The following is a 24564-nucleotide window of genomic DNA, read 5'->3' as shown; positions in this document are numbered from 1 at the left end:
ATTCGATGCGTATCTACTTCCCCGCATAGCGGATATGGTTAATCAGATTGCACACTACCGGGTTTTCTCCACGGTAGATCTTAAGTCCACATACCACCAGCTTCCGATCTGCCCGAAAGACCGCCACTACACTGCCTTGGAGGCAGACGGCCGCCTCTTCCACTTCCTCAGGGCCCCCTTCGGCGTCACCAATGGAGTCTCGATCTTCCAAAGAACGATGGACCGAATGGTTGACCAGCACGGGCTGCAGGCCACGTTCCCATACTTGGATAATGTCACCATCTGCGGCCATGATCAGCAGGACCACGATGCTAACCTTCAGAAGTTCTTCCAAACCTCCGAATCCCTTAATCTCACCTACAACAAGGAGAAATGCGTTTTCCGCACAACCCAACTAGCCATCCTCAGCTATGTCATGGAAAACGGAGTCCGAGGGCCCGACCTCGACCGCATGCACCCCCTCCTGCAACTCCCCCTTCCCCACTGCCCCAAGGCCCTGAAGAGATGCCCAGTGGATCCCCAACTATGCGGACAAAGCCCGCCCACTTATCAAAGCCACCATCTTTCCCCAGACGACTGAGGCCCGCCTGGCCTTCAGCCGCATCAAGGCAGACATTACCAAGGCCGCGATGCACGCGGTGGACGAGTCCATCCCATTCCAGGTGGAGAGCAATGTGTCAGACGTCGCCCTGGCCGCTATCCTTAACCAGGCAGGCAGGCCCGTGGCTTTCTTTTCCCGTACCCTCAACTCCTCCGAGATTCAACACTCCTCTGTCGAAAAGGAAGCTCAAGCCTGTGGAAGCTGTGCAACATTGGAGGCACTACCTGGACGGTAGGATGTTCACCCTCGTCACCGACCAACGGTCGGTAGCCTTTATGTTCAACAACACTCAACGGGGCAAGATCAAGAATGATAAGATCTTGAGCAGGAGAATCGAATTCTCCACCTATAATTACGATATTGTGTATCGTCCTGGGAAGCTCAATGAGCCCCCGGATGCCCTGTCCCGCGGCACATGCGCCAGTGCGTAAGATGACCGACTTTGGGCCATCCACAATGACCTCTGTCACCCGGGGGTCACCCGGCTTCTCCACTTCATCAAGGACCGCAACCTGCCCTACTCCACCGAGGAGGTCAGGGCCATGACCAGGGACTGCCAAGTCTGCACGGAGACAAGTACTCCCGTTTCCCCTTCGCCGTCCCATGTCCCAACATGACCACGGCCACTGTCATTAAGGCCTTGCACAGCATCTTCACCCTGTTCGGTTTCCCCACTTCCATCCACAGTGACCGGGTCTCCTCTTTTATGAGTGATGAGCTGCGTCAGTACCTGCTCGGTAAAGGCATCGCCTCGAGCTGGACTACCAGCTACATCCCCCGGGGAAACGGACAGGTGGAAAGGAAGAACGCGATGGTGTGGAAGGCTGTCCTTCTGGCCCTACGGTCTAGAAGTCTCCCGGTTTCCCGCTGGCAGGAGGTTCTCACCGACGCGCTCCACTCCATTCGGGTGCTCCTCTGCACAGCCACGCACGAGACCCCTAACGACCGTATATTTGTCTTCCCCAGGAGGTCCATCACCGGGGTCCCGCTTCCGTCCTGGCTGACAACACGGGGCCTCTCCTCCTCCGGAAGCACGTGAGGAGCCACAAGTCTGAACCCCTGGTCGAGAGGGCCCAGCTCCTACATGCCAACCCTCAGTATGCCTACGTGGCGCACCGCGACGGATTTGGCACCCGTCGGTTCCCCAGCAACCATCACCAACTCGCCCCCCCTACACCGCCTATCACCACCAACCGAATCCCTCACGGCGGGCTACCAGCTTCCTCCCTGGGGATCCTGAACACCGCCCCCGCCCCTACACAGCATACACCCCCCCTTCCCCCATCGCCGACACACCATGATGAAGCTCCAGACGATACGCTCACGGAGTCAACGAGTCCAACAACTGTGCCCGCAGCGACGAGTCCAACACAAATGCCCGCAGCGAAGCCGGAGCTGAGGCGATCACAGAGAACGATTAAGGCTCCGGACAGACTCGATATGGGAGACCACTTCACCCCTGCCGGACTTCAATTTTTAACAGGGGGTGAATGTGGTGAACGTATTGCTACTGCAATTCACTACTGTATTGTACTGTACTATGTTGATGCCCTTGTGGGCTCCGCCTGTGGCCCCGCCCCCTCGGGGGTGGTATACAAACCTGCAGCCTGTAGGCAGCACTCAGTACAGAGCAGTCGCAGGCAGCCACAGATCTAGCTTATTAAAACCACTGTTCACTTCTACTAATCGTCTCGTGTGAATTGATGGTCGCATCATAGCAGTGTCAATTTTAGTGCTTCTCAGACTTCAAACATCAATTTTGACAAACTTTACCACATATTAATACCAAGGCGTATAGGGGCTCTCACATCCCTTGGAGTTTACAGTCAGGAGCCCTATTGATATAAGGACCCACAGAATAGAAGTCAGCCAGTTTCAGTCCCCTCAGCATAGATATTAATCATGTGACTGTTATTGCCCCTAACAACGATGGGAAAAATAAGAGGAAAGGTCCTCAACCGTAAAAATCTCAAAGCAATTGGCTGAAAACTGAGCTCCATTTGTCACATTCTCTTTCAGCTCCAAGTTCTACATCGCTTTGGCAGGCCAGAGGGGAAGAGACACCAGAAAGGGAAATCAGCACATCATCAAAACAAATATACATAAATCTATATAAAAATCTGGTTGTGCTCACTGATTTAGTCTATAGGCTCACATGGGGAATAATATTATGGCACAGGTATTATAGACACAAGTAAGTAAGTGGGAACAAAGAACTTTGGGCGGGATTCTCCATCCTGCGACGCCGGGATCATGAATCGGGCATCAGCCAAAAATAGAGGTTGGCGCCGGGCACCCTATGGAATGCCATGCTCCGGCGTCTCGATGGTAGCGTGGATGCATTCCATACCCCACGCCGGTGGGGACATGCAAATCGTAATGACGGCCAAAAGCATTTGATTAGCGGGCCCCACCCAATAGTCTCCATTCTCCCATGATGCTCTGCATCCCCTAGGCGGAAGTGACACCGGCGTGGTTCACTTGCAGTATTTAAAAACAGGATCCGGGCACCATGACTGCTGAGGGAGTGAGAGGAGGTAAGACATGTTTCCAAAGGTGCAACCATGGGCTTGCCTCGGGGGGGGGGGGGGGGGTGCTTCTGCCAGGGCCAAGGGGAGTAGCGAGGTTGGGGGGGGGGCGATCAGGGCACGGGCCTTGGGTTCTCCTGGGACCAGGGTGGCCGGGCACAGTCCACTGTGTCCGGTAAATGAGTGGAGGTGAGAAGGAGGTGTCGCATCAGGCCTCGTGTTTACCGGCAGCGCCTACCGTATGAGGGTATGAGGACCTGCCCAGCAGGGCGGTTCACCGACTACAGCGGCTGAGCAAGGGGACAGTGTGACATCGGTGCCTGATCTGTATCAAGTGGTGATTGGTCAAACACCAGGTAGGCCACCCCCACATCTCTGGCCAAGGCCCCTGCCGCATCAGAGGGCAGCCAATGGGGGCTGCCCCCGACTGCCCTGGGGGTTCTGGCCCGTTCCGTCCTCTAACAACTCCACCTCACATTGCCAGCCTCCCACACAGCCCTGCCCTCCCACACACCCTCCCACATCCACTCGGCACTCCCTCTGCACTCAGCCTCAGCCCGTGCCTCACACCCTGCGGACAGAGATCCGGAACGGCGGTGAACATGCGTTTATTGGTGACAGTGCTCTGTACAACTACAGTGCTCTAGCCCCTAACACTATCCTATGTGCTACACCCATGCCACCTTAACTGTCTAACTTTCTAACCCGCCACTTCTAGGTGGTCCCCTAGGCGGTACATCAGACGTGAAGGTGGCCTGCTGTGTGTCCTGCCCTATGACCTAGGTCACCTATGGCGGTCATCCTCTGGAGTGATTGGGCCTGGGTGGGCCAGGAGGTCTTCCCTTGGGTCGGGCCACCCTCCGACTGTCCTCCCCTTCGGTGGTTCCTACCTCCACCTGATGTACCGCTGCATGCATGTGATGTGCACCAGATAGTGCCCCAGGAGCCTCTTCATTAAAATACCCAACCGAGGTGAGTGTCTCTGGGACGGTGGAGGATGTTGGTGACAGCAGTGACGTGAATTGGATTTTGTCCCCGGTTATGTGCTCCGGGGTGTCGCGGGGTTGTGGCTGGGGGCGGCAGACCCCTGACAGTCCCACCTGGTCACCATGTGAATCGCTGGGAGCAGGCAAAACCAGCGATATCATCTGGTGGTGACTCTGCGAGGCCAAGACAAGACACATGCTCAGATCGTGGGTAGGTGTGGTGTGAGGGGGGTGACATACATGCCAGTGGGACATCGCAACGCATTGGGGGCTCACTTGGTTGTCTCAAGCCAACTTCTGCCTCTGCAACTGCCTGCTCTCCTATCCTGCCTATGAGGTCCAACGCCCTCTGCTCCACGATGGTGAGGGGCCACAGGTCCAGTGGGCCCCCTCTACTCTTTTCTCTCCCCCGGGGGGTTGTGTCCCGCCTTCTCCTGGAGGACAGGTAATGCACAGTGTGAGACACTCGCACCCGGGCAGCACAGGATGTCCGCAGCTGTTGGCCGGCATGTGCAGGGCACCTGGCAAAGACAGGTGATGGCATGTGGTGCAGGCTGCTGTGCGAGGGGGCTGCGGGGTGTTATTGTGTGGGACGAGGGTGGTGCCAGGGGCACAGAGGTGGTGACTCACCCAGGCTGCCCTGAGGAGGCCATGCAGTTTTTCCCAACACCAGTCCTCACGGTGAGGCCCACGGCACTCATGGCCTCTGCCACCTGCGCCCAGGTCCGGTTGATGTGAATGGGTGGCAGCCTCCGTCCCACCCCAGGGAACAGGGTGCCTCTCCTCCATGGCATCCAGCAGTATCTCAAGCTCTGCACCCGCGAACTTTGGGGCCGCTCTTCAGGGTGCCATTTTCTTGGCTGGAATGAGAGTGTGTGGGAGTGGAGTGATATATGTAACTGCAGCCTATCAGGCTCTCCAGTGCCAATCCCAACTGCAGCGAATCCACCGCTGGCGACAGTTGGAATTGCATTAGTTCCACATGGCACATGGGCTGGTTCCTTTGCATGTGCTCAATTTGTCCAGGACTGGTACCGCCATAAAGACCGTGGAACACCCTGCATTCAGTCCCAGCATCAGTACTTAATCTCTCAAATGAGAAATCCAACCCTTTGTGACTGGTCTACTGATATTTAAACAAAAATGGTCATTTGGCTTGTATGTAAACAATTGCTCTACTCCGAGCTTTGCAATAGCAAGCGATCACTAGTAGGGCAGAGGAAACGCTACAAGGACACTCTGAAAGCCTCCCTAAATAAATGCAACATCCCCATCGACCCGTGAGACCCGCTTGCCTTAGAACGCACAAACTGGAAAAAAAGCATCTGCGAAGGCGCTAATCGCCTCGAACGTTGTGGGGTGGAGCACGCGGAGTAAACAGCGGAAGGACACTGCCGAATCCAGAGCGTCCCACACACCCACCTCATCAAACACCATCTGCCAAACCTGTGGCAGAGTCCGCGGATCCATGATTGGACTATTCAACCAACGCAGAACCCACCTCCCCGGAGGGGAAACAAGTCATCCTCGGCACTGAGGGATTGCCCAAGAAGAATAAGTGAAGTTCAATTTGATCACTTACCATATCCACCTCAGAAATACTGTCCAGACTCTCCACCATCACATCAACTCCAACAGGTATTGCTGGGCCTGACAGAGAAAAACATTGTCAATTCTTGCACTTGGAAATGACTCAATGCAATAAAAGAAACTTTTTCGTAAAAATTAGTTTAATTCATCCACAGTACAGAAGGAATAAAAGCTGTTCACCTTATCCCCAAAAAAATCAGTGGATTTCTTTTACAATGTATAATCCCGTAACTGTACAGGAACTAAACACATGGCAGGAATCAAAACTTTTTTGTTTTGTTTTTGTTTGTGGGCAGCACGGTAGCATAGTGGTTAGCACAATTGCTTCACAGCTCCAGGGTCCCAGGTTCGATTTCTGGCTGGGTCACTGTCTGTGCGGAGTCTGCACGTTCTCCCCATGTGTGCGTGGGTTTCCTCCGGGTGTTCCGGTTTCCTCCCACAGTCCAAAGATGTGCAGGTTAGGTGGATTGGCAATGATAAACTGCCAATGATAAACTAGTGTCCAAAAAGGTTAGTTGGGGTTACTGAGTTACAGGGAATGGGTGGAGGTAGGGTGCTCTTTCCAAGGGCCCGTGCAGACCCGATGGGCCGAATGGCCCCCTTCTGCATTGCAAATTCTATGAAATTCCAGCCTAGGGTAACTGTGTGGACTTTGCATATTCTCCCCATGTTTCCTCCGGGGGATCCGGTTTCCTCCCACAGCCCAAAGATGTGCGGGTAGATTGGCCATGCTAAATTGCCCTTTAATATCCAGGGATGTGTAGGTTAGGTGGGGTTATGGGCCTCGGTAGGGCTGAATGGCCTCTTTCTATGCTGTAGAAATTCTCTGGTTCTATGAATATGATGGCTATGTGACTTTATGCACAGAATCTTCTAAGTATGGATCAGATTTGCACTGTATAAAAGGGACTGATTTAATGTCTGCTGCTGGTCATGGAATGAAAGTAGATGTTGTACAATTGCAGCTCCACATTACTATATATCATTTGAATATCAAAATGAAAATCTTTGTTGCTTCCAATACACAGAACCCTTCTGCCATTTTTCAGACTACTCCCTGCTCCCTGAAATCTCAAATCACTTCTCTTTAGAAATTCTGATTATTAGATTAGGTTATTAGGGAAGGCATAGTGGTATTGTCATTGCACTAGCAATCTAGAGGCCCACGGTAATGGTCTGGGGACTGGGGTTCAAATCTCACCATCGCAGATGGTAAAATTTGAATCCAATAAATACCTGGAATTGATGATCATGAAACCATTGCGGATTGTCGTAAAAACCCTTCTGGTTCACTGATGTCCTTTAGGGAATGAAATCTGGTCTGGTGTACATGTGACTCCAGATCCATACTCTTCAATGTCCTCTGAAATGACCTAGCAAACACCTCAGTTGTATCAAGCCACGAAAAAGTCAATAAAAAGGAATGAAACTGGGCTGACCACCTAGCATCGACCTAGCTGTCGGAAACGATAACAGAAAACCCAGCTCTGTCGACCCTGCAAAGTACTCCTTACTAACACCTAGGGGCTTGTGTCAAAGCTGGAAGAGCTGTCGCACAGACTAGTCAAGCACCATCCTGACTTAGTCATGCTCATAGAATCATATCTTACAGAAAATGCCTCAGACACCGCTATCACCTGCCCTCCGGCAGGGCAGACGCAGCAGAGGTGGCAGCAAGATGGTATACAGTTAGAAAGAGATATACTGGGAGTCCTCAACATCCACTCTGGACACTGTGAAGTCTCATGCACCAGGTCAAAGATGGGCACGGAAACCTGCTGTTTACCATGTCCTGTAGCCTCGTAAAATGGCTGATTCCCGATTAGAATGGTCAAACCCCGATTTAAAATGGCGAACGAAAGAGGCTGATGGGAAAATCAGCCAAGATGACTCAAACGGACAGCTGCAGGTAAAACAGTGTATTCGCCTCTGGGGAAGTCAGTCCAGACCGATACCTGCAGCCATCAACATCACAACAACCCAGCCATCTGCATATTAAGCAGCCATCCCCGGGAACAATTGCTACAAATTAGCAATTGAAAGCCGACCCAGACCTTTCGGCGCCAGCAGGGGCTGACACAAAGAAAGGTAAACGACCACCCCCCGATCAAGGAATCGCCCCATTATTGGAGCATATCGAACCAAGTGATTGGGACCAAGTCCAATCACTTGGAACCAGGTACGAGGTCCACCCAGAGAGGCAGGAAGCCCCTGGGGACTAAAAGAATAGGGGCCAAGTTCAAATCAACCCTTCTCTTCCTGCTCGCAACCTTCAAGACCCTTCTACAAGAAACTGTAAGTGTTACTCCAGCGATCGCTACCAGATAGGCGCTCTTGACTATCGAATTGTACCAGCTTTTGAATCCCGTAGGCTCAGAACCAATTCGAAAGACCATTCGTTTCCCTGACCTGGTGGGCCATTTCCAAAGTTAAGTATTGGCCTTTAGTGGTAGGTAGTAGTCTAGAAGTAGGATTATTGTATAAGTATTAATTGCTGTCTATAATAAATAAGTGTTGATTTAACTCTTACTAAGCGGTGTATTGCATTATTAATCATTACTTGGACTTGAACCACGTGGCGGTGTCAGAAAGATACCTGGCGACTCATGAGCAAAGGTGACAGAATAAGAATAAGTAAACTAAGGCTAAAACAAGCAACAGTCTGGCAACCCCTCAACTGATTAATTAGTTCTCCTCCATGTTGAACACCACGTGGAGGGAGCACTGAGGGTGGCAAGGGCACAGAACGTACCCTGGGTGGGGGACTTCATTGTCCAACAAGTGCAGCTCAGTAGCACCATCACAGACTGAGCTCGCCGTGTCGCCGTGCTGAAGATTCTTTTTTACCTTCAAAACTGATATCCAGCTTTGGAGGAAAGAAGGCTTTCAGCTGGGACTGAAGAATGGTTGTCAACTGACTTTCATCTCGGAAAGGTCCAAGCCCTTTAGCAGTGTGATTCTATCGACTCGGAGTTGGACTCAGGCAAGTTATCCACTCTGGAACATTCTTCATGGAGAAAGGAGATAGGCTGGCCAATACGTTGATAGGCTCAATGGAAATAAGATCTGAATGCTGCTCAGCCAGCAGAAACCTAGCTGACTGCTCTGAAAAGGCAAGAGGGGCTTCACACAGGGCGTTTATCCCGTGGAAAGATGAATCATCCTCTAGGAATCATAATAGCACTCAGTGCTGTCAGGGATTCGTCCTCATCATTTTCTTCTGGAATGAGCCAATTAAGGTTCAATAGGTCTTCATGGGGAAGATCACCATCTGTCGCAGTGTCTTCTTGTGAGAGAAATGATAGCACATGAAATAACGGACACCGTAGCAACATGGATACAAAATTAGCTGAATAATATGAAGCAGAGGGCAATAATAAACAGATATTTTTCAGGCTGGGAAAATATTTGTTGTGGAGTTCCCCAGAGGTCAGTTTTAGGACCCTTACTTTTCCTAAAGAATACTAATGATCTAGGTCTTGTGTGCAGGAGATAATTTCAAAGTTGGGGGGGGGGGGGGTGGAGTTAAGGAAGAAGTGGTGAAAGGTATTTCTGAATTGATTATCAGCCCATTAAATTGCCTTGAATGCTCCTTCTGTGCTCAACAAGTCCTGGCATTGGACTCAAACCTGGAGCTTCTGGTCCAGCAGTAGGGACACAACCACTTTACACAAAGCTTCTTAGTATGAGGTGATGCACTTTGGTAGGAAGAACATGGACAAACAATATAGAATAAAGGGGTAAAATTCTTGAGGAGATGCAGGAGCAGTGGGACCTGGGCGTATATGTGCCTAGATCATCGAAGTGGCAGGACAGGGGCAGAGAGCAATTAATAAAGAAGATCTGGGCTTTATTAATAGGGGCATAAAGTACAAGAACAAGGAGGTTATGCTGAACTATACAGATACTCGTTAGAACCCAGTTGGAATATTGTGAACAGTTCTGGGTGCCACACTATAAGAAAGGTCTGAATGTATTGGAGGGAGCGCAGAAGAGGTTTACAAGATTGATTCCAGGGAAGAGAAACTTCAATTATGAAAATAGATTGGAGAGATTGGGACTGTTCTTCCTGGAGAGAAGAAGACCGAGAAGAGATTTGATAGAGAGATGTTCGAAATCACGACAGGGCTGGACATAGGAGATAGGGAGAAAATATTCCCGCTCGTAAAGGATCAAGAATGAGAGGGCACAGAGCTAAAGGAGCAAATGTGATGTGAGAAAAAAACTGTTTCACACAAGTGGTTAGGGTCTGACGTGCACTGCCTGGAGGTTTGGTGGAGGCAGATTCTTTTGAGGCATTCAAGAGGGCATTAGATGATTATTTAAATAGAAAAAATGTGCAGAGGTGTGGAGAAAAAGCAGGGGAATGGCACAAAGTCATAGTCCGGGATTCACCAATATCGCGGCCAAGTGTTGACGCCAGCATAAAAAGTGTCAACGGGCCTCCAGGCCCATGAATTCTCTTCTTCCTCGGGGGCTAGAATGGCGCCGGAGTGCTGTGCCGGTCCGTGCATGCGCGCCACAGATCAGTAGCCCCCAATTGCGGGCCTGGCCACCGTGGAGGCCCCCCCTGGAGTCGGGTCCCCCCTCCCCCCCCCCCCACCAGGACGGTCCCCGCAGCCAGAACACCGAGGTCCCACCGGGTGGGACCATATGTAAACCACGCCGGCGGGACTCAGAGGAACACGGCGGGCACTCGGCCCGTCGAGCGCAGAGAATCGCTGCGATTGGCGCTGATTCTCCGGTCGCCGGAGAACTGTCGGCCCGTCGTGGTGGGATTCGCGCGCACCCCCGGTGATTCTCTGACCCTGCGCGGGCTCGCAGAATCCCGGCCATGATGGTCATTTGGAGAGTCGGTTAACACATGATGGGCCAAATGGCCTCCTTCCGCACAGTAAGAATTCTGTGATTCTGTATCCATCACCTCTGGCCTTACTTCATGAAAAACTGAGAGATTCAAACCTTCAATCTCAGTTGAGTGATTGGTGCCTCTGTGAAAGAAAGGAACTTACTGTTGACCGTATAAACATCCTCACTTCTGAAGGCTGAATACCCACTGCTCTTAAACAAAAGGTTGAAGATAGTTACATGAAAGACAAGAGTGGTTCAAATGATGAGCATCATCTGGTTTTTCTAGGATTCCTGGAAGTAAGCCAACATCGCCACTCATTGAGGATGTATTTGATTGTGAAGAACATAGAGAAAATCAATGGTCTGATGTCCCTTGTAGCTAAGAGGAGCAATCATCCAGCCTTTATTTTGAAGGTCTATGCTGCCTGACCTTGTAACTTGATGTCTGATAAATGAAGCGTGATCGGCCAAAGCCAGTCGAGATCATCTGCTGATATATTCACAACAACTCCAATATCAATGTTAAAGGTGGTACCAAAGCCTTGAACCTTGTAACTGACCAACAGTCTGGACTAAGACTGCCCATCTTCATCTTGATTTGTTATTTCTTGGACCAAGTGTATTTCAGAAATACTTTCTTGCCTTTACCTTTGATTGAAATTGTTGGATTTGCAAAAATGCTTGACATGTCCAGTGTTGCTGCACTGGGAGCATTCCATGCCCCTTTGGGCAGTCCTGGGTCTATTCTGAACATAGAACATTACAGTGCAGTACAGGCCCTTCGGCCCTCGATGTTGCGCCGACCTGTGAAACCACTCTAAAGCCCATCTACACTATTCCCTTATCATCCATATCTCTATCCAATGACCATTTGAATGCCCTTAGTGTTGGCGAGTCCGATACTGTTGCAGGCAGGGCATTCCACGCCATTACTACTCTCTGAGTAAAGAACCTACCTCTGACATCTGTCCTATATCTATCTCCCCTCAATTTAAAGCTATGCCCCCTCGTGCTAGACATCACCATCCGAGGAAGAAGGCTCTCACTGTCCACCCTATCCAATCCTCTGATCATCTTGTATGCCTCAATTAAGTCACCTCTTAACCTTCTTCTCTCTAACAAAAACAGCCTCAAGTCCCTCAGCCTTTCCTCATAAGATCTTCCCTTCATACCAAGCAACATACTGGTAAATCTCCTCTGCACCCTTTCCAATGCTTCCACACCCTTCCTAGAATGCAGCAACCAGAATTGCATGCAATACTCCAAATGCGGACGCACCAGAGTCTTGTACAGCTGCAACATGACCTCATGGCTCCGAAACTCAATCCCTCTACCAATAAAAGCTAACACACCGTACACCTTCTTAACAACCCTCTCAACCTGGTGGCAACTTTCAGGGATCTATGTACATGGACACCGAGATCTCTCTGCTCATCCACACTGCCAAGAATCTTACCATTAGCCCAGTACTCTGTTTTCCTGGTATTCCTTCCAAAATTAATCACCTCACACTTTTCTGCATTAAACTCCATTTGCCACCTCTCAGCCCAGCGCTGCAGCTTATCTATGTCCCTCTGTAAAAATGCCAAACAGCAGTGGCCCCAAAACAGATCCTTGTGGTACACCACTAGTAACTGGACTCCAGTCTGAACATTTCCCATCAGCCACCACCCTTTGTCTTCTTCCAGCTAGCCAATTTCTGATCCAAACTGCTAAATCACCCTGAATCCCATGCCTTCGTATTTTCTGCAGTAGCCTACCGTGGGCAACCTTATCAAATGCTTTACTGAAATCCATATACATCACATCAACTGCTTTACCCTCATCCACCTATTTGGTCACCTTCTCAAAGAACTCAATAAGGTTTGTGAGGCACGACCTACCCTTCACAAAACTGTGTTGACTATCTCTAATCAAATTATTCCTTTCCAGATGATTATACATCCTATCTCTTATAAACCTTTCCAAGATTTTGCCCACAACAGAAGTAAGGCTCACTGGTCTATAGTTACCGTGGTTGTCTCTACTCCCCTTCTTGAACAAGGGGACAACATTTGCTATCCTCCAGTCTTCTGGCACTATTCCTGTGGACAAAGATGACTTAAAGATCAAAGCCAAAGGCTCAGCAATCTCCTCCCTAGCTTCCCAGAGAATCCGAGGATAAATCCCATCCGGCCCAGGGGACTTATCTATTTTCACTCTTTCCAGAATTGCTAACACCTCCTCCTTATGAACCTCAAGCCCTTCTAGTCTAGTAGCCTGAATCACAGTATTCTCCTCGACAACATTGTCTTTTTCCTGTGTGAATACTGACAAAAAATATTAATTTAGCACCTCTCCTATCTGCTCGGACTCCAAGCACAATTTCCCACTACTGTCCTTGACTGGCCCTACTCTTACCCTAGTCATTTGTTTCTTCCTGACATATCTATAGAAAGCATTAGGGTTATCCTTGATCCTACCTGCCAAAGACTTCCCATATCTTTGGGCGAACATGCTGACTGGGCCCCGTATGCCATGGTCAATCGCCAACGGCTCTCTAGTGTACATTGTCAATCGGGCATCTGCGTCCCAATGGTCCAAAGTATGTAGACCGGACTTGATAATGTTGAACGTCCTGCGACTGATCATTGAGATCGCTGCTCCTGTATTGAGCTCTATGGCAATGGGGTGCCCGTTCGCTTTTAACGCAATTTGGATGGGTACAACCCTGGGGTCAGTAATGCAGTTGGCACTCTTCCTCCTGGTCCTCCACATAGAACCCCCCGGCCTCTAGGTGGATGGTAATGCCTGGGATTCTGGCGGGGAATGGGGCCCTCCCAGCCCTGTTCGCAGCGCCCAGCCTGTGGCATGCGGCCGCCATCTTGGTGTTCTGTTTTGGGGGAATCCTCCCGGTCGCACCTCGGTGTGCCATAGCGATGGCCTTGGATTCTGTGGTCACTTTCGCTTCGCGGCAGCTCATGTCATCTGGGTCTGGAAGCAGTCGGTTGGCAGTCCCTCAGGGGGCTAAGGTTTCGGACCGCCAAGCCTTACAACTCTTAGATCCTGCACTCCACGCTCTCTCAGGACATGGCAATGTCCACCGCTCTCTGGAGGGTTAAGTTGGCCTCCATAAGGAGTTGTCTTTGGGTATCAGTATCTCAGAGCCCACATATGAAACGGTCCCGCAAGGATTCGGACAGTGCAGCCCCGAGTTCACACGCGGTGGAGAGCATCCTCAAGCCATTTGATTCTCCTTGGGCCTGCGAGGCATGTGGAACATGGCTGACCATTAACAGGGGGCTGCAGTTTAAGGTGTGCCTCGACCAGGGCCACCAGTGGCAAAAGGCTGAGAGTCCGGACTGTCCACATGTGTGGGACTCTTGATGAGCATATAGGTGGGTCCCTCGCGTGCTGCCAGCTGGATAACGGTCAGCCTTTCATCCCCAATGATTCCGTTCAACCGAAACAAATATTGCACATATCCTATGTATTGGGTCCAATGTTCGATATTTGCATCAAACTGGTCCAGTTTCCCGATGTGCGGCATCTCCCTGTCTGGAGTGGAGGTCCCCATGGGCCTGAATGAAGTGGGCCGGCAGTAGAACGCACGGCAGCTGCGGCAGCTCCACTTCGCCCTCGTCGCCAGTGTAGATCCCGAATGGACAAGATGACAGGACCACACAGTAGGATAGAAATGAACGGCAGTCTATGAAAGACTCTAACTCCTTTCCTGAAGGGCCACCCTCCCTGACCTGCACCCAGGTCAGGGTTTCTATACCGAGTGCTTTTCACTTGTTAAGGTTAAACCCCACCCCCAATTACAGGGGGGAGTTCATACTCAGCTATGGAAGGGGGAAATCGAATGGAGCAGTCCTTGGCCCCCCAGGGGGGTTATAAGAGTTAGGGCTGCAGGTGCTGCCTTCCCTGCTCATGGCCCCCTGTTTGCTTTAAAGCTCCTTCCCCTCCCCCTGGGCTGCTGTTGGGAAGCCACCTTGTTCGCAGCCTCCTCATGTGGTGGGGGATCGATCCACCATCAGCAGAATGCCCACAGCAGAGTAATAAAGCCCTGAACAAGACCCTCACGTAACGAAATGATTAAGGAGGCAGGCAGCCTGTCCTGCCATCAGTAAAATTCCACGATGGTAGGGAATGACCGGGGAACTGATTCGGAACATGGCTCACCACGATTTTCTGGTTCCCCACTCCCACCAATACCACCCCTGCCTCTGGGAGCTGGTAAAATGTAACCCAAAAATTGCTACATGGCTCGGTGTTAACTGTTCTTTTAATAACACTTCTGTGAATCGTTTATTGTCTTAAAAGCATTAGATAAATATGCCATGTTGTCGCTGGGGAATGAGAATTTCGTTTTGGGCATCCCATGTTCTTCCCACTCTGCCTTATTTCCCCCTCCAGCTATCTTATAAGCCCATCCGTTTAACGTTACTTAGCAAGGAATTAGGGGCAACATTGTGGCGTGGGTCTGAGTCCAGGAGGAACTGGATTGGAGCTGTTTTTCATTAGTTTAAATTGATAAAAACATAATCAGTCATTCGTGAACACCTGGGCAGTGTGCCATCTAGCTGAGCTGATCTCTTCACAGAGACCCAATCTGGACAACAGCGATGAGACAGAGCCATCTGAAAGTTAAATCTCTTTTTCCATAGCAATAGTGTAAATGTGGCCTCTGCTAGATGTGGGACATGGTTTGCAGTTAAGTTATGTAATATTTGGATGATTACTGGGCTGAAGGATAAAGGTGATCACTTTACTTAGCACTGGTTAAAACGAAAAATGACTGCAAGGGCAAGATGATCTCTAGGTTTGTTCGTAAATTGTTAGCAGAATTGTTGAGAGTGGAAGTGATAAACTAAGGAGAGGCAACAGTGCAGATGTCAATGTTTTCCTCATGTGTTAGTTTTGACAAATCTATAAATGTTTAGAAAACACAAGATTGTGGATTTGTTCAAATTAGTATGTCATGGAAAATATGGCATTGATTTCCGTTTTAAAAATCCAAGCTAATTTTTGTAATGGGAAGACAGAAGTCGAGAAATTTGTTCGTACCACTTTTATTTTTCATGTGTAAAACAAACACCTCAGCCTTGTCTATGATGGGGGTTAAGCATGTGCTCCTTCCATGTCAGAATTATCTTAAACAGGCAACGGGATATTTAAGTAAGGAATCCAAACTTGATTGGAGGATGTTTTTGTGATAATGACCTGCCCTGCTGCTTGATTTAACACATGATAAACTCGCTCAGTAACTTGCAAGATGTGCAACTTAAAAAATAAATGTAGAGAACGCAATTCTTTTATTTCCAATTAAGGGGCAATTTAGTGTGGCCAATCCACCTATCCTGCACATCTTTGGGTTTGTGGGGGTGAGACCCAGTCAGACACGGAGAGAATGTGCAAACTCCACACGGACAGGGACCCGGGGCCAGGGTTGAACCCGGGTCCTCAGCGCTGTAAGGCAGCAGTGCTAGCCACTGTGCCACCGTGCCACCCTGCAGAGCTATTTAAAGGGCTCATCCACAATATATTGCTCAGTTGTTGGTTTGTCTTTTTGGGCTACTTGTTAACTTTTGGGAGTTTTTGGTCGGTTTTCTGACCAATTAAACAAAATTCTGACTTCTGAGAAGTTGTACTTGCTGGTGCTTCACAATGGAATGCTAGTCTTAATAACTGTTACACTCAGACAAAGATCTAGTTACACCACATCTGAAATACTAGGTACAGTTCTGGGCAACGCACCGGAGAGAGGGTGTATTGATGTGGGTGATAAAAGTAAAACACTGCAGATGCTGGAAATCTGAAATAAAAACTGAAAATGCTGGAAAAACTCAGCAGGTCTTGCAGCATCCCAGGAGAGGGAAAAGGAGTTAATGTTTTGAGTCCGCCTGACTCTTCCTCAGAGCTAAAGAGAGAGAAATATGATGGATTTTATATGGTTTCAAAGGGAGTGGAACAGGTGGAGAAAAAGAGAAAGTCAGAGATAGGGGAGAACTAAAGAGAGATTTGACAAAAATGTCATGGAACACAGGGCTATGGGAATGTCAATGGTTGTGTTAAAGACTAAAGAAGGTACTAATTGTAGCATAATGGTAAGATAGCAGAATGTGTCAATACCAGAACAGGGGTGCACACTCTGTGAAAGCAAAATTTAAGAACGAGTGGTGGGTGGCCCTATTTGGAGGGGGGTATGGAGTTGGGGGGAAAATTTGGTTTTAAAATCATGGAGTTCAAAGTCTGACGTTGTTGAACTAAATGTGAAGTCCAGGAGACTGCAGCATGACGAATCAGAAGGTGAGGTGCTGTTTCTCCAGTACGGTAATCTGTCCATCTGGGTAATGCGGAAATTATAGAAAAATTCATCCACCGGAAACACATTCAGTGTGTAGGTAAAGAAAAATAAAGAAAAGTGCAAGGGGCTTTTCACAGTAACTTCATACTTGTGACAATAAAAGGTTATTATATTATTATAAATTGTGGGAGAGCACATTTCCTCTCCCAAGACAGCAACCTACTCCTCATTCATTACATACTAACAACAAATATTGCAGACAAATTTCCTTCAGAGTCTTCACCTCTGACTTTTTTAGCATCAAGAACCTGATTACATCCTCGTCAAGTGCAGAAATCAGCCCATGTGACATCATTATTGCAAAATGCATTTCACAAATACAGTGAGTTAATACTGCTTTGCATTACCTTTAAGCCATCGATATGATACACAAAATTACATCATTCTAAAATTAAATGTGCCTCAGTATAAATTTTGTTCAAGATAGACATTTTATTTTGGAAATGTAAGCAATTTACATGTTCCACAGGAGGACTCATTCCTTGGGAAATACTTTGCAAGCAACATATCATGTGTGTGTGCCTGTGTTTCCCAGGAAAGACAGATAGGCAGCTGCTGTACAGACACACATGCACATACACGGAGCACAAATTGCTGCTTCCTCTAATCCACATGGTCATCAGGAGCCTGAGCTAGTTAATCCTCACTTTGTACTCTCTCTGAGCTTCCAGATGCTTAGTCAAATTCCACAGCCAATGGGGCTTGCACTAAGCAGTAAAGATACAAAATCCAAAAAAGGGATTTACAGTCTTAATTCCAAGTGCATGTCGCTGCACACTGCGTGGGAGAAGTGGAGAGCTTTAAAGTTACATCGCACAGTCCTTGTGGAGACAAAAGTCTCGCCTTCACATTGAGGATACCCTCCATCGTGTTGTGTGCCACTACCACCATGTTAAATGGGATAGACTGGGCATTCATGACCTAGCCAGTAACGTCCACATCCCGTAAATGAATTTATAAAAATCTAAACTTAAGAATAATGAATTACTGCTCTTATTCTCCAGAAGAATGTTTGAATAATAGTAGCTATTGTTATAAGAGACCACAATACTTATAGTTCATGGTAGCACAAAGGAAATAGAGAAGATGGTTTTCTATTTTTTTTAATTACTAAGTGACAGATTTGGTTAACAATGTTGTTCGTTACATGTCCTTGCACCAAAGTCATTACATTTCAAATCTCTGACTTCTCAATATTAAAGTCCGGTGAGTAGTGAATTTTTCAGAAGTATCACAGGAATTTTGTAGTCTGTAGCTAACAGTTCTTAATATTACAAACAAAGATAAAAAGAGCCTTGCAAATTTGGGACTCAGGATGACGGAGGTGTGGACCTATTTAAACCTGCAATTCTACTTTGAATAGGCTAAATACAGGCTCAGAAAGCAATTAATAAAGCATACTAAGCTTTATTTATAGGGGCATAGAGTATGAGCAGGGAGGTTATATTGAACTTGTATAAGACACTAGTTCAGCATCGGCTGGAGTATTGTCCCCAGTTCTGGGTGCTGCACTTCAGGAATGATGCAAAGGCATTGGAGACAGTGCAGGAAAGATTCATGGATGTGGAACTTAAGTTATGAAAATACATTGGAGGACTTTGGTCTGTTTTCCTTGGAGAAAAGAAGGCTGAAATGAGACTTGATAGAGGTATTCAAAATCATGAGGGGGTCTGGACAGAGTAGATAGGAAGAAACTGTTCCTGCTCAAGTAAAGATTAAGAATGAGAGGGCACAGGTTTAAAGGCATCTCGACAAATACATGGCTAGGATGCGTATAGAGGGATACGGCACTGGGAAGTTTTGAGGGCTTTGGCCAAGGTTGGTATCATGACCGGTACAGGCTTGGAGGGCCGAAGGGTCTGTTCCTGTGCTGTATTGTTCTTTGTTCTAATTGGCTACAAAAAACAAAACAGTAATATGAGAAAAAACTTTTTCAAGCAGCAAGTGGTTAACATCTGGGATGCTCTGCCTGAGAGTGTGGTGGAGGCAGGATCAATTGAGGCGTTCGGAAGGGAATTTGACTGTTATCTGAAAAGGGAGCATGCACAGGGTTACAGGGAAAAGGCAGGGGAATGGACAACTGATACAGGCATAATGGGCGGAATGGCCTCCCTCTGCTCTGTAACAATTCAGTGATTCTACTGAAGTCACACAAACTGCAAATATATTCAAATTAAATGTAATCATAATCACAAGAACAGTTCCCATTGTATTCCAGTTATAGAGTCATAGAGGTTTACAGCATGGAAACAGGCCCTTCGGCCCAGCTTGTCCATGCCGCCCAGTTTCTATCACTAAGCTAGTTCCACTTGCCCACATGTGGCCCATATCCCTCTATACCCACCCTGCCCATCTAACTGTCTAACTGTTCATTAAAGGAAAAAACTATACCCGCCTCTATCACTGCCTCTGGCAGCCCGTTCCAGATGCTCACCACCCTCTGCGTGAAAGAAATTTCCCCTCTGATCTCTTTTGTATCTCTCCCCTCTCACCTTAACCTATGCCTCTAGTTCTAAACTCCTCTATCTTTGGGAAAAGATCTACCTAATCTACCTAATCTATGCTCCTCATTATTTTATAGACCTTTATAAGCTCACCCCTAAGCCTTCTAACGCTCCAAGGGAAAATGTCCCAGCCTATCCATATAACTCAAACCATCAAGTCCTGGTGGAATCCTCGTAAATCTCTCTGCACTCATTCTAGTATAACAATATCCTGCCTATAATAGAGTGACCAGAACTGAACACAGTATTCCATGTGTGGTCTTACCAATGTCTTGTATAACTTCAACAAGACGTCCCAACTTCTGTATTCAATAGTCTGACCAATAAAACCTAGCATATGCTGAATGCCTTCTTCACCACCCTGTCTTACCTGCGACTCCACCTTCAAGGAACTATGAACTTGTACCCATAGATCTCTTTGTTCTGTAACTCACCCCAACTCCCTACTATTAACTGAGTAGGTGGGAGTTGGAGTGACATCTACCACACAGCACGGTCGGTGGCACAGGTTGAGAATAATTACTCTGCAATGAACTGTATTGGGCAATACCATTTTTAAAACTCTGCTCACTTCCTTGGCAATGCTGGGTGTCAGGGGCACATTGACAGTAATGGTAGGTATTGTGATGCCAATGTAAAAATACATTGGATGATGTGTTCCCAATATTAATATTTCATTTCAGTATATTTGTCTAAATATTGGGCACGCCGATTGATCATCTGCCTTCACTTTAGGCAGAGTCCCAGAATAGGTCTTTCGTCATTATAGAAACAGCAGGATGTGGCCATTTGGCCCTTTGAGCCTGTTCCACCATTCTTTGCGATCTAGGCTGATCATCCAACTCAATAGTTTAATTCTGCCTTCACCCCATATCCTTTGATCCCTTTCATCCCCAGGTGCTATATCTAAGTGCTTCTTGAAAACATACAATGTTTTGGCCTCATCTACTTCCTGTGGTAACGAATTCTACAAGCTCACCGCTCTCTGGACGAAGAAATTTCTCCTCATCCCAGTCCTAAATGGTCTACCTGTATCCTCAGACTGTGATCCCTGGTTCTGGACACCCTACCATTGGGAGCAACCTTCTTGCATTTATGCTATCTAGACCGGTTAGACTTTTATAGGTTTCTTTGAGATCCCCCCCATAATTTTTCTGAACTCCAGTGAATACGATCCTAACCGACTCAATCTCTCCTCATACGTCAATCCCGCCATCCCAGGAATCTGTCTGGTGAACTTTTGTTGCACTCCCTCTAGAGCAAGAACATCCTTCCTCAGAGAAGGAGACCAAAACTGCACACAATATTCCAGGTGTCGCCTCACCAAGGTCCTGTATAATTGTAGCAAGACATCCTTGCTTCTGTACTCAAATCCTTGCGTTATGATGGCCAATATATAACTTTTCTTCTTTACCTGCATGATTACCTTCAGTGACTGGTGCATGAGAACATCTAGGTCTCGTTGCACATTCGCCTCTTCTAACTTATGGCTATTCAGATAAGAATCTGCCTTCCCGATTTTGCTACCAAAGTGGATAACCTCGCAATTATCCAAATTATACTGGACCTGCCATCCATTTACCCACTCACTCAACTTGTCCAAATCACACTGAAGGATCTCTGCATCCTCCTCACAGCTCACCCTCCAACCCAGCTTTGTGTCTTCTGCAAATTTGGAGATATTATATGTTCCCTCATCTAAATCATTAATATATATTGTGAATAGCTGCGATCTCAGCACCGATCCCTGCGGTACCCCACTAATCACTGCCTGCCAATTTGAAAAAGACCCATTAATTCCTACTCGTTGTTTCCTGCCTGCTAACCAGTTTTCCATCCATCTGAACACACACTACCCCTTATCTCATGCGCTTTACATTTACATGCTGATCTCTTCTGTGGGATTTTGTCGAAAGCCTTTTGAAAGTCCAAATAAATCACACCTACTGGCTCCCCTTCATCAACTCTACTAGTTATATATTCAAAGAATTCCAGTAAATTTGTCGAGCAGGATTTCCCCTTTATAAATCCATGCTGACTCTGTCCGATCCTGCCACTGTTTTCTTTTTAAAAAAAATATATTTATTCAAATTTTCAACGATTTTCAACAAAACACTCCAACCAGAAAAAAAAAGAATAAAGTACAAAACAAACAAAAATTATAGAGATTTCCAACAAAATACAATAACTTTCATTTAACAAATAAACACGGCAGTAAGGAAAATGCCCCACTCTAACCTAAACAAAACAGAAAAACCAAACCCACCCCCCCTCATCGGATGCTGCTGCTGTTGACCTCCACCTAACGTTCCGCGAGAAAGTCTAGGAACGGCTGCCACCACCTGAAGAACCCCTGCACAGACCCTCGCAAGGCAAACTTTATCCTTTCTAACTTGATGAACCCTGCCATATCGTTAATCCAAGCTTCCACGCTTGGGCTCTTCACATCCCTCCACATTAGTAGGATCCTTCGCTGGGCTACCAGGGATGCGAAAGCCAGAACACCGGCCTCTTTCGGCTCCTGCACTCCCAGCTCGTCCGATACCCCAAATAATGCTATCCCCTGCTCGGCTGTTCACCACTTCCCTCGGGTGTTCACCACTTTGGACATAGTCCTCACAAAGCCCCTCCAGAACCCCTCCAGCGCCGGGCATGTCCAGAACAAGTGGGCGTGATTTGCTGGGCTCCCCGAGCACCTCACACACCTGTCCTCCACCCCAAAAAACCTACTCATCCTGGCCCCTGTCATATCATAGAATTTACAGTGCAGAAGGAGGCCATTCGGCCCATCGAGTCTGCACCGGCTCTTGGAAAGAGCACCCTACCCAAGGTCAACACCGCCACCCTATCCCCATAACCCAGTAACCCCACCCAACACTAAGGGCAATTTTGGACACTAAGGGCAATTTATCATGGCCAATCCACTTAACCCGCTCATCTTTGGTCTGTGGGAGGAAACCGGAGCACCCGGAGGAAACCTACGCACACACGGGGAGGATGTGCAGACTCCGCACAGACAGTGACCCAAGCCAGAATCGAACCTGGGACCCTGGAGCTGTGAAGCAATTGTGCTATCCACAAGGTTACCGTGCTGCCCACATATGCGCCCTATGTACAACTTTGAACTGTATTAGGCTGAGCCTGGCGCAAGAGGAGGAAGAATTAACCCTACTCAGGGCATCAGCCCACAGATCTTCATCCAGTTCCTCCCCGAGTTCCTCCCCCCACTTACCCTTTAACTCCTCCACCAAGGCCTCCGCCGCCTCCAACAGTTCCTGATCGAACGCCGAGACTTTGCCTTCTCCGACCCATACACCCGAAATTACCCTGTCCTGAATCCTTTGTGCTGGGAGCAGCGGAAATTCCCTAACATGCTATCTCACAAATGCCCTCACTTGCATGTACCTAAAAGCATTCCCGGGAGGTAACCCAAATTTCTCCTCCAGCACCCCTAGGCTCACAAAAGTCTCATCGATGAATAGGTCCCCCATTCTTTTAATCCCAGCCCGATGCCAGCTCAGAAACCCCCCATCCATCCTACCCGGAACAAACCTGTGGTTCTCTCGTATCGGGGACCAGACCAAGGCCCCCACCTCGCCCCCATGTCGCCTCCACTGCTCCCAGATCTTCAGCGTCGCCGCCGCCACCACAAGTGTACCTTGTCGGCAGAAGCGGCAACGGTGCCGTCACCAGTGCCCCCAGACCTGTACCCACACAAGACGTCACCTCTAGCCTCTTCCACGCCGCCCCCTCTCCCTCCATTACCCACTTACGGATCATCGCCACATTAGCTGCCCAATAACAGCCACATAGATTCAGCAGCGCCAGCCCCCCCCCCCCCCCCCCCTGTCCCTGCTACGCTCCAAAAACACCCTCTTAACCCTTGGAGTCATATTCACCCATACGAATCCCATAATACTCCTGCTTACCAGTTTAAAAAAAGCCTTGGGCATTAGTATGGCCAGGCACTGGAACACAAACAGGAACCTCGGGAGGACCGTCATCTTGACCGACTGTGCCCTACCCGCCAGGGAGAGTGGCAGCATATCCCATCTCTTGAAGTCCTCCTCCATCTGTTCCACCAACCGTGTCAAATTGAGCTTGTGCAGGGCCCCCCAGCTCCTAGCTACCTGAATCCCCAGGTATCGGAAGCTCCTCTCCGCCCTCTTCAGCGGTAGCTCGTCTATCCCCCTTCCCTGGTCCCCCGCATGCACCACAAAGAGCTCACTCTTCCCCACGTTGAGCTTATAGCCCGAGAAGTCCCCAAACTCCCTAAGGATCCGCATAACCTCCGCCATCCCCTCCACTGGGTCTGCAACATATAACAACAGGTCATCAGCATATAACGACACCCGGTGTTACTCCCCCCCCCTCCGGACCAATCCCCTCCAGGTTCCTAGACTCCCTTAGTGCCATGGCCAGTGGCTCAATTGCCAGTGCAAACAACAAGGGGGATAAGGGACACCCCTGCCTCGTCCCGCAGTATACGCTAAAGTGAGGGTCAGGCAGTTAAACACGAATGTGCGGAGGCTCTTAAATGTGATCATGATGCCCTCCGCCTGTTCGTAGCCACACTTGCCACTGGGGCCCTATATAACAGCCTGACCCATCTTATGAACCCTTCCCTCAACCCAAATCTCCCAAGCACTTCCCAGAGATACTCCCACTCCACCTGATCAAAGGCCTTCCCCGCATCCATAGCCGCCATTCCCTCCACTTCCCCCTCCACCGAGGGCATCATGATCACATTTAAGAGCCTCTGCACATTCGTGTTTAACTGCCTGCCCCTCACAAACCCCGTCTGGTCCTCATGGATCACCTCCGGGACACAGTCCTCAATCCTCGTAGCCAGCACCTTCGCCAACAACTTGGCATCTACATTGAGGAGCGAAATCGGCCTGTACGATCCACATTGCAATGGATCCTTATCCCGCTTCAAAATCAACGAGATCAGCGCCCGGGACATTGTCGGGGGCAGGGTCCCCTCCTCCTTCGCCTCATTGAAAGTTCTCACCAGCAACGGGCCCAGCAGGTCCACATACTTTCTGTAAAATTCAACCGGGAACCCATCCGGTCCCGGGGCCTTCCCCGCCTGCATGCTCCCCAATCCTTTAACCAGCTCCTCCAGCCCAATCGGCGCCTCCAAACCAGTCAC

At 48.7% G+C, this 24564-nt stretch overlaps 1 protein-coding gene across 1 annotated transcript in view; it reads right to left on the bottom strand.

The window, feature by feature from the left end:
* The window catches only part of LOC140410927 (gamma-aminobutyric acid receptor subunit rho-2-like), a 113117-nt gene that overhangs the window by 39552 nt on the left and 49001 nt on the right, over nucleotides 1-24564 (bottom strand). The window contains exon 3 of the mRNA XM_072499770.1: nucleotides 5698-5765. Coding sequence (XP_072355871.1) covers nucleotides 5698-5765 — 68 coding nt within the window. The remainder of the gene's footprint in view (nucleotides 1-5697; nucleotides 5766-24564) is intronic.

Source organism: Scyliorhinus torazame, chromosome 4, assembly GCF_047496885.1.
Source record: "Scyliorhinus torazame isolate Kashiwa2021f chromosome 4, sScyTor2.1, whole genome shotgun sequence".
NCBI classification, from domain to species: Eukaryota; Metazoa; Chordata; class Chondrichthyes; order Carcharhiniformes; family Scyliorhinidae; genus Scyliorhinus; species Scyliorhinus torazame.
Note: the sequence above shows the minus strand (reverse complement) of the source record. Positions and strands in the feature narration are given on the sequence as shown.